Source organism: Capricornis sumatraensis, chromosome 16, assembly GCF_032405125.1.
Source record: "Capricornis sumatraensis isolate serow.1 chromosome 16, serow.2, whole genome shotgun sequence".
Classification (NCBI taxonomy): Eukaryota; Metazoa; Chordata; class Mammalia; order Artiodactyla; family Bovidae; genus Capricornis; species Capricornis sumatraensis.
This window is the reverse complement of record NC_091084.1, coordinates 53,417,313-53,427,754: the sequence shown is the minus strand read 5'-3', so window position 1 is coordinate 53,427,754 and position 10,442 is coordinate 53,417,313. Positions and strand designations below refer to the sequence as shown.

General features: G+C 51.6%; 1 protein-coding gene across 1 annotated transcript; it reads right to left on the bottom strand.

Moving 5' to 3' along the window:
* Positions 1 to 2,161: 2,161 nt before the first annotated feature.
* Positions 2,162 to 5,107, bottom strand: P2RY6 (pyrimidinergic receptor P2Y6). Its single transcript, XM_068989197.1, has 3 exons — positions 5,050 to 5,107; positions 4,350 to 4,411; positions 2,162 to 3,182 (listed from the first exon to the last, which is right to left on the bottom strand). Exon 3 carries the CDS (start codon positions 3,146 to 3,148, stop codon positions 2,162 to 2,164), a length of 987 nt encoding a protein of 328 aa, XP_068845298.1. The 5' UTR covers positions 3,149 to 3,182; positions 4,350 to 4,411; positions 5,050 to 5,107.
* Positions 5,108 to 10,442: the final 5,335 nt, after the last annotated feature.

Here is a 10,442-nt window from a genome sequence, read left to right as displayed (position 1 = left end):
GCTGCTGACTTCTCCTTTAAGAATGAAGCAGTGTTGTATCAAAAAGTCTACAAACAATAAATGTTGGAGAGGGTGTGGAGAAAAAGGAACCCTCTTACACTGTTGGTGGGAATGCAAACTAGTAAAGCCACTATGGAGAACAGTGTGGAGATACCTTAAAACCTGGAAATAGAACTGCCATACGACCCAGCAATCCCACTGCTGGGCATACACACCAAGAAAACCAGAATTGAAAGAGATATGTGTACTCCAATGTTCATCACAGCACTGTTTACAATAGCCAGGACATGGAAGCAACCTAGATGTCCAGCAGCAGACGAATGTTTAAGAAAGCTGTGGTACATATACACAATGGAATATTACTCAGCTATTAAAAAGAATGCATTTGAATCAGTTCTAATGAGTTGGATGAAACTGGAGCCTATCATACAGAGCGAAGTCAGAAAGAAAAACACTGATACAGTGTATTAACACATATATGGGATTTAGAAAGATGGTAATGATAACCCTATATGCGAGACAGCAAAAGAGACACAGATGTAAAGAACAGACTTTTGGACTCTGTGGGAGAAGGCGAGGGTGGGATGATTTGAGAGAATAGCATTGAAACATGTATATTCTCATATGTGAAATAGATCGCCAGTCCAGGTTCGATGCATGAAGCAAGGTGCTCAGGGCTGGTGCACTGGGATGACCCTGAGGGATGGGATGGGGAGGGAGGTGGGAGGAAGGGTCAGGATGGGGAACACATGTACACCCATGGCTGATTTATGTGCATGTATGGCAAAAACTACCGCAATATTATAAAGTAATTAGCCTCCAATTAAAATAAATTTTAAAAATTAAAAACTCAGATTAAAAAAAAAGAATGAAGCAATGTTGAAGGGCTGTTTTCCCTTACTTGGGGGCCTTGATGGAGGTGTCCCCAGGCACCGAGGATACCTGAGCCTGAAAGAGGCACATTTGGAGGGGCAAGTGAAGGACAGGTGGGATCTGGGTTCTTCCTGGCATTTAATGCCCTAGTCCCACCCAGCTCCTTTTCTTGGCACCCCTCTCCACACCCAACCCCAGGCTTATCTACAACTCACTGGCGCTTTATAATCGGCCTGGGCACATCTCTGCCTCTGGGTTTTGTAGACACAGTGCTTCTACCAGATGCAGCCTCCTCCACTGTGCTTTTTAGATTCCTCCCAGTTCAAGCCCCACCCCTTCTAAAATGTGCTCCCTGATTCCTCCGCTGAGGCCCCCCAGCCTGGAGCACCTGCCCCACTCTTCCCACTGTCTGGAGGATGGCCACGAGACGGCTCTTATTTTCTCAGACTTCATACACAAGAAACCACATGCCCTCCACTCCAGCTTTCTGCCTATCTGCCCAGGGCAGAGCCTGGCACAGGGATAGCCCAGGCTGTACTAACCAGTGCTCCCCACTTCCATTTTCAGAGCTCCCACTCATCCATCAATATCTGGATAAAATGCCCCCACCCCCAGTCCCTTCGAGAGACTCCTAGACTGGGTCATGGGCACCCTCTGGGCACCCTTGCCCCCCAGCCATGCCTCCCTCTGTCACAGTCTTGACATGACTGTATCAGCGTCTGTACCTCCAGTAACTGAGAGCTTGTATGGGGCTAGGCTCGAGATGGTTCTTTTGGGGCCCTGGAACCAAATCAGGCCCAAGCGCAAGGTGTCAGTAAAGATATACTGAATGAATAGAACATAGCACATACCCCAGAGAGCTCATATTCATCCTTCAAAACCCAGGTCAAATGGCCCTTCCCAGAAGCTCTCACTTCCGTTTCCCATCTTCTTTTACTCCCTTTATTGGTGACTCCAAAGTATGCTGCATACTCCTCAATCATAGTACATGTTATACTGTATTTTTGTGAGAAGCTTAACATGACTTCTGAATTCTCCATGGCTTCTTGGAGCCTTCTGGAGAACCAGGCCCAGGCTTGTCTCTCTCTGTACCTGTGGAGCCTGGTTCAGAAAAAGGGTTTAATAAATAGTTGTTGAAGTTTCGGGGTCTGTGAGGGCCTCAGTCTATGCCCAGCTGGGCTAAGCTCTAATTCTCTGCATGCTTTGGAGCTGGTGGAGCTTCTGGTGCCCTAGTCACAGTGGCAAACACAATGGCTGCCCTGCCCCCAGGTGTCCTGCCCTGGTGGACTCAGCGACCCTGTCTCTGCCACTTGGCCGTGAGTTTCTGCAGCAGCTCATGTGGCCGCTGGCGGAACTTCTTCTGGGTGAAGTAGAAGAGGATGGGATCCAGCACGCTGTTGGCACTGGCGAAGGGCCGTGTGCCCTTGTAGGCTGCTGCAAAGGCCTCCAGCACGGGGCAGGAGACGCCAGGTGTAGAGCGCACTGCCAGATAGGCTGTCTTGGTGATGTGGAAAGGCAGGAAGCTGATGGCAAAGGCAGCTGCCACCACCACAGCCATGCGGGCTGCCTTGCCACGCCGCTCCTGGGCCACTGGCCCTGCTGGGCCATCCTGGCGGCACAGACGACGGGCCAGGCAGCAGTAGCAGGCCAGAAGGGCGACAAAGGGCAGCAGGAAGCCGATGACCGTGAGGGTCATGCCATAGGGCATGTAGCGGGTGGCCAGGGCGGGCGGGCTCAGGTCATAGCAGACCGTGCGGTTCCGCTGGATTCCTGTGGAGGCAAAGAGGGCAGTGGGCAGGCACTGGGTTGTCACGGCCAGCCATACAGCTCCACACACTAGCCACGCAGCCCGGCGGCCCCCACGCTTGTGCCAGGGGGCCAGAGGGTGGCAGATGCCTAGGTAACGCTGGAAGCTGATGCAGGTGAGAAAGAGGATGCTGCCATGGAGGTTGGCATAGAAGAGGAAGCGGACCAGGCGGCAGGTGAGGTCTCCGAAGGGCCAGTGGTCACCTTGGGCGTAGTTGTAGATGAGCAGGGGCAGGGAGCAGGCATACAGCAGGTCAGCCAGGGCCAGGTTCAGGGTGTACACGGCCGTGCGGGTCAGGGCCCGGCGGGACGTGCAGATCTGGGCAATGACACAGGCGTTCAGGGGCAGGCCCACCGCCAGCACTGCCGAGTACACAGGTGGCAGCAGCAGTTGCTTGAAGGTCTCTCGGTAGACGCAGTTGGTGGGCGGTGCGTCCAGGGCCTGGCCTGTGCCATTGCCCCATGCCATGCCTGTTCAGCTGGGCTTCCTACATCCAGAGAGGCTGGGGAAGCAACACACGATCCGTCAGTGACCACACTTGTGGACCACCCAGTAGGCCCCCGTCCCTCTCTGGGCCTTGATTTCCCCACCTGGACCATCGCTGATACTCACCACCCCACCAAAGCCCCTCACAGCCCTTACTTTCACGAAATCCAGAATACAATAAAGCTCAAACTTGAGAGAAATCCAATTCATTTTCTTTCTATAATATTCATTTCCCACCAACCTTCCTGATGAATTTCTATTCATCCTTCAAAATGCTAGTCAAATGGCTCCCCTGTAAGAGAAGAGTGACAGGCTTTGGTTTGAATCCCAACTGGGCTTCCCTGGTGGTTCAGACAGGGAAGAATCCGTTTGCAGTTCAGGAGACTCAGGTTCAATCCTTGGGTGGGGAAGATCCCCAGGAGAACAGAATGGCTACCCACTCCATTCTTGCCTGAAGAATCCCATGGACAGAGGGGCCCAGCAGGCTATAGTCCTTGGGGTTGCAAAGGGTCAGACACAACTGAGTGACTGACACTTTCATTTTTCACTTTCTGCTACTTACTAGTGATGTGACTTTGGTCGAGTGACACGGTATATTAATACCTTACCTGAGTCTCAGTTTTCCCATCTGAAAATGGGGGAATGATGCACCCATCTCTCAGGATGTCATATAGTCAGAGGCGCTAAATCATGCTAGGCAGATCTTCCCTGGGCTCCCTGGAGTTTGGGGATGGTAGTCATGGTGGGCCTGCCTGTCTATCTCTTTCCCACAGACTAAAAAGCTCTTAAGGAGAAGTGCCAGGTCTGTGTCTCAGAGCCCAAACTGGGGCCCTGGGCAGGGAAGACCCTGTTAATTAATTAACCAATATTAGCAGAATGTCACACTTATGGCAACCCACTCCAGTACTCTTGCCTGGAGAATCCCATGGATGGAGGAGCCTGGTGGGCTGCAGTCCATGGGGTCGCTAAGAGTTCGGCACTACTGAGCAACTTCACTTTCACTTTTCACTTTCATGCATTGGAGAAGGAAATGGCAACCCACTCCAGTATTCTTGCCTGGAGAATCCCAGGGACGGGGGAGCCTAGTGGGCTGCCATCTATGGGGTCGCACAGAGTCGGGCACGACTGAAGCGACTTAGCAGCAGCAGCAGCAGCACACTTCTGGGCTAAGGGCTGTGCTCACCTTCTCAGCCTGGACTCCATTTTCCAAATCCATGGTCCTTCTTTTGGTTGCAGTCTACTTATCTGTAAAATGGGGAAAAGGTGGTGATCTGCGGGTATGCGTGCTCAGTTGCAAAGGAGGTGATTTAAGAGTTCTCTATGTCTTTTCACTGGACTTGAGGCTACAAAGGCAGGTCTGGCGAAGCCACTGAGGCCACAGTGCCCTCTGGTGGCCACAGAGAAAAGAGCTTCCCCACAAAGGCAAATGGCTGAGGGACCTACCAAGTCTACAGCTACTTTACAGAGAGGAAAATCCAGGCACAGTTAGGGGCACTGACTGCTCAATCTCAGAGAGTTAGGAGAGTCAGAGCCAGAACCCAACTGCCTGTCTAAGAGGAGGCAACTTAGCGTGACCCATGGACATGGAGTGGAAAGCTTATAAATCTAGCTTCAGAGCTAGGCAGGCCTGGTTCAAATCCTGGCTTCTCTGCTTCTATGCTGTTCTACCTGGGGAATGTTGCTTGCCTTTGCTGGGCCTGTGTGCTTGTCAGTAAAACTGTTATAGACCTGATACACAGTATGCTTAGTAAATGCCATGCCATGCTTTTGTATCCTACACCTTGTCCTTCCACTCGTCCCTTCAGGCTGAGTTTTGGGGGAGCCAGCTGCACGAATGTTTTAAGAGGTCCCTTTTTGGGATCGTCTGACTTGTTGATACTCACCTCCCCAATGGCATTTCCATTTCGTCCAGAGAGAATTCACAACTTTAATCCAATGGTCCTGCAAAGGAAAACCTTTGGGATAGTGACTCAAATCATCCCCTCTTCCTATTTTACAGATAAGAGAAACTGAGGCCCAGAAAAAACATGAAGTCCTGCCAATACACTCAAAGAACAATAGAGGGTTGAAGCCAAGCATATGGGCTCTGGTCCAGATGTCCAGGTTCAAATACCAGCTCTGCCACATATGAGCTGTGTGGCCCTTGGCCCATTAATGAACCCCTGTGCTTGGCTTCCCTATTTATAAAAAGGGATAATACAGTACCTGCCTCATAGGTTTGTCATGAGGATCAGTGCCTGGCATAAGCAAGTGTGAGCTACTCTTAATGTAAATATACCTAATAAAGTTATAAGATTTTTAAAAGTTATATTAGAGTAAAACATAACTTCCCAAACTAATTTATCCCAACTTAAAATTTGATTTCTGGGTAACTGAAAAATGATGATGCTTGGATTCTCTAGTCTGTATCCCACATCACCTTTAATTATCAAACATTCTTCCTGGGGCTATAGTCCATGTGCTGGGAGTGTGGGGCACCCAGCTGACCAGTTAAGCACAAGGTGGAGGCCAGAGGAGGAAGTACAGTGGTCCCCCCACTGTTGCCGAGAAGTCAAGATTAGTTCAGGCAGGATAAAGTTCATTCATTCATTGGTTCCGGCCATTCTTTCATTCTCCTGTTTTCACATGGGGCTTCCCTTGTGGCTCAGCTGGTAAAGAATCAGCCTGCAATGCGGGAAACCCGGGTTTGATCCCTGGGTTGGGAAGATCCTCTGGAGAAGGGAAAGGCTATCTGCTCCAGTAATCATATTTTCACATGCCAGACATTTAATGGGTACTCACTACTTGCCCGCTGCATGGGGCACAGTGTATAGATGTAGACAGGTGGATGCAGAAACAGATACATGCACACACATATACGTAGTCATATTCATATGTCAATCTGAAGGGGGAGACCAGTGTGAAGCATAGGAAAGAAGACGTTTCCAGAGAAGGATGGAGGATGGAGCAAGTCCCTGGTGGTTGAAGATTTGCATGGGTGGAGAGGGGTGAGAGGCCCCCCGGGGTGACCGCAGGTGGGGAAGAAGCCGGAGCAGGCAGAGTCAGAGAGGATAGCAGCCTGCTAGGACAGAAGGTCGTGGTGAGGAGGAGGAACTGGGCAGAAGGAACCGTGCTGTGCCCTTGAACTCTCTTTGGGGAGGTCTGTTGCCCTCAGACACCACCCTGAGAGACAGCCTTCTGACTCGGGTGACTGGAGTTTCCAGGCGCTTTTTTCCCCCTGTTTAATTAATTTTTACAATGGTGGGTTAGTTTCTTGCTGTCCAGTGAATCAGTCATATGTAAACAGAAGTCTACTCTTTTCCGGATTTCCTCCCCAACTAGGTCACCACAGGGTCCTGAGTGAGTTCCCTGTGCCATACAGCAGGTTCTCATTAGTTATCTATTTTATACATAGCAGTGTCAGTCCCAATCTCCTGGTTCAGCCCACTCCTGCTCTGGGTGTTTTCTGCCTCCCACTCCCTGGTAAGACCGGTCCTCTTGGAAGGAAGCAGGGGCTGCTCGAGGAGATCCGGGAAAGGTGGGCCTGTCACCCTGGCTTCCTGATCCACTCAGCCTCTGAGGACCTGGGCGGGGTGAGCGGTTCTCCCACTTCCCGGCAAGAGCTGGTCCCCAAGGAGGGCCTGTGTGGTCCCTGCCTCCAAGCAGCGGCTGACGTAGGCTCTTTTGGGCCCTCACATCTGTCACTCACTCTTGGGCCATGTGCCCACACCCCAGCCTCTTCCTGGGCTCCAGCCGCTCTGTCTGCAGCGTGTGTGTGTGTGTGGGGGTGTGTGTGTGTGTGTGGGTGTGTATGTGTGTGTGGTGCGTGGTGCTTTATAATAGGGGCTCTCCTTCTCTGGGTCCCTTGGCCCTTTGGAGAAAAACTCAAGCTCTTGTCCTGACATTTAGGCTCCTGCCAAGCCCTCCAGCCTCACTAGGACCTCACCTCTGCACCCAGATGAAGTGTTTCACTCTGCGGCTTCCTCTCCTGCCACACTCACTGTTCTTAAGAGCCCGAGACCGCCACACAGCCATTCACAGTCACAGATCCAGACTTCTTCTTTAGCCTCCCCATCTTTGCTGTGCCCTCCACACAAAATGCCATTTAACCCATCTCTGTTTGTCAAAACCCAGTGTCCATCAAGCTCCAGATCTAAGCTTACTTCTTTCTTTTTCTGATCCCCCAGTTGGGTGGAGTCCCTTCCTCTCTGCCCACCCCCTTGCCCAAATCTTGGATCTTCTTGAGGTCAGTGCTGCACCCAGCCTGCCTGCCCACCCCCTTCTCCGCCCTGGCCCATGGCCCCCGAGGTGTACCAACACTCACATACAGCCTCCTGTCCCCGAAACGCACGCCTTGGTGGCCCCAAGTGTGTTGGGTCAAGGGGAGGCCAGACATGAAGCTCTCCACTCTTCTGCTCTCGGCCTGGGCTGTAACACCTCTGAAAGGGCAGCTTCCTCTGTTTCCTGCCACGTCTGTCTCTGACTGAAATAGCCCCTGCGGGGACTGCCCCCTCCCCGCTGCCCTTCACACCAAAGCCTGATGGAAACTGAATCTAAGGAGCAAGGAGGCGGAGAAAAGTTCTGTTTCCCGGAACCCTCCTCACCCCAGCAGGAGAAACTGGGTGATGAGGATGCAGAGAGAGGTGGAGAGGACAGAGACTGCTGGTGGAAGGCCAGCCCCAATGATCTGACAGCTTCCTTTCTCCTCGGCCCTCTCTCAGTCTTCTCATCTAACAAATGAGTAGTTTGGTGATTACAGAACTTTTGGGCCCTCTTTAACCCCTAAAGAGGGGTTTCCCTGCTGGCCCAGAAGATAAAGTCTGTCTGCAATGCAGGAGACCCAGGTTCAACCCCTGGGTCAGGAAGATCCCCCTGGAGGAGGGCACGGCAACCCACTCCAGTATTCTTACCTGGAGAATTCCATGGACACAGGAGCCTGGCGAGCTATAGTCCATGGGGTGGCAAAGGGTTGGACACAACTGAGCGACTAACACTTTAGCTGTAATACCCAGACCCATCTTTTGGGTTACTCCTCCACCCATCCCTCCATTTTCTTTTTTTTGGGGGGGGGGTGTTGATATTTTTAGATTTTTAAATTAATTTTTATTAGAGTACAGTTGCTTTTCAATGTTGTGTTAGTTTCTACTGTACAGCAAAGCGAATCAGCCATATGTATACATGTATCTCCTCCCTTTCGGACTTGCGTCCATTCAGGTAATCACAACGGGTTAAGCAGAGTTCCCTGTGCTACACAGTATGTTCTCATCAGTTACCAATTTTAGACACAGTATCAATAGTGTACAGGCTCAATCCCAATCTTATCCCCTTTCTTCATTCATTCAATAGCTCACTCCTGACAACCCACCTAGGCACTCACTTGCTCAGCCACCTTCTCCCTTCCTCTTTCTCTCTCTTCACAAGCATGCACTGAGCAACTATATGCCATCAGATCCTCCCACGTTCCCCCACGTAGCAGTCACTAGTCCCTTCAACACTGCAGGCCCAGAGCTCCCCGGGAGTGAGGGGTGTAGGTTGTGGGGGTAGAGTTGATGCCCCAGGAACTTATCTGGGTGCGTTCTCCCTGTTTGCCAGCCCTCCCCTGGCTGCTCCTCACCACCGAACCAGCTATTAGGACAACCAGAGGAGGAGCTATGGCTCCTTGCCGTCCCAAGAGGGCCAGCTCTGGTGGTGGAGACAGTACTCAGGGGGTGACCTGGAGGAGACAGTCTTTCATTTGGAGCAGAGGAGGCAAATAAGGGAGCGGGGACAGAATGGTGCAGGGGATGGTCCCTGCTCAGGAGTTTGAGGTCCAGGTTCTCATTCTATCTTGGTGCCTAATCACTGTGTGACTCTGGCAGGGCCAAAAGTTTAGACCAAACTGAGAAAATTCAGGTTTGAACTGCCAATAAACACTTGGTCAGGGACCTCCTTGGAGGTCCAGTGGTTGAGAATCCGCCTTCCAATCCACAGGGGATGTGGGTTCGACCCCCTGATTGGGAAGCTACGATTCCACATGTCATGGGGCGACTAAGCTGGAGCACAGCAACCACTGAGCCTGCATGCTCTAGAGAGCCCCGTGCCACAGCTAAAGATCCTGCATACCGCAGTGGAGATCCTGCGGGCAGCAACTAAGCCCAGTGCAGCCAAATAAATAAACAGATATTTAAAAACAAAACACTTGTTCAGTTGTGCTCAAGCTTATTGGAGTCTGTGCTAGGAGGTCGCTTGTGCCAGCTGACCGGGTGGATGTCCCGGTCTGATCTGTGCTGTGCTGGAGCTCAGGAGGGTAACGATGCCTGGCCTTCAGTCCAGCACTGCTGGATTCCCAGGACGACCTCCTTCGGTCACTCCCAGCCCCCACCAGGGTGTCTGTCCCAAGAATGGGAGCAGCTCCAAGGACTTCCTGAAGGTGTCAGCCCCAGGATAGGGCTTGGGTCTCAGTTCCTGCCCTCTGGGTGGGCTTAGGAGGGAAAGTTCAGGTCTTATGGGTCATGGGTCCACCTGGAAGGGCTTCTGGAGAAGGCACGTCTGCTGCTGGGCTTTAAAGGGCAGAGACTACCTGGACACATAGAATGAAGAGGGCATCCCAGGCAGGATGTGAGAAATGAAGTATAAATATTGCAACCAGAGCGTGGAATAAGTTGTGTGAAGAGGGGACCAGTTGGGAAGCATGAGGAAGGGTGGCCTGTCATAAAAGCTCAAGCAGAGCCCAGGTGGCACCACCAGGACTTTCCCCACCAGGCTTTCCAGCCCCTGGGCCCATCGCATGGTGCTTCCTCTGCCTGGGACACTTTCACTCACTGTCTCTGAATCATCCCACCTATCCTTCCTCATAGTTTTCTCATCGATAAAACAGGAGTCTTTATTGGTACCTACCACACAAGCTGTTGTAAGAATTAAATGAACTCTGTATGTGAGCTGCCCTAGCACACAATAGGTACTTAATAAACGTTTGTTAACTGAATGAATCCACTCCAAGACCAGCTCTGGGCTCCCTTAGAGCACCCCAGTCTCCAGAGATATCTGGGTCATCGGCACCAGGTATCTTTCATTTCTTCACTGCCCGCCCTGAGCTGGATGTTCTATCTGCTGTCCTGGGCAGGTAGTGGTGGAAATTATTCTCTCCATTTTACCAATTAAGGAACTAAGACTCAGGAAGGCTAGTGAGTTTTCCAAAGTGTCCCAGATTGGTGGCATTTCAAAAGGTCTTTCTCACTCTACAGCCACCTTTTCCATTGTTCGCCCAAAGCCCACGCTTAGATGGTCCAGCCAGAGAATTCCCTCACTCTTCCCGGCA

Excerpts from the sequence above, each read along its gene's own strand:
- P2RY6 (XM_068989197.1), bottom strand. The coding sequence starts at position 3,148 with ATGGCATGGGGCAATGGCACAGGCCAGGCCCTGGACGCACCGCCCACC.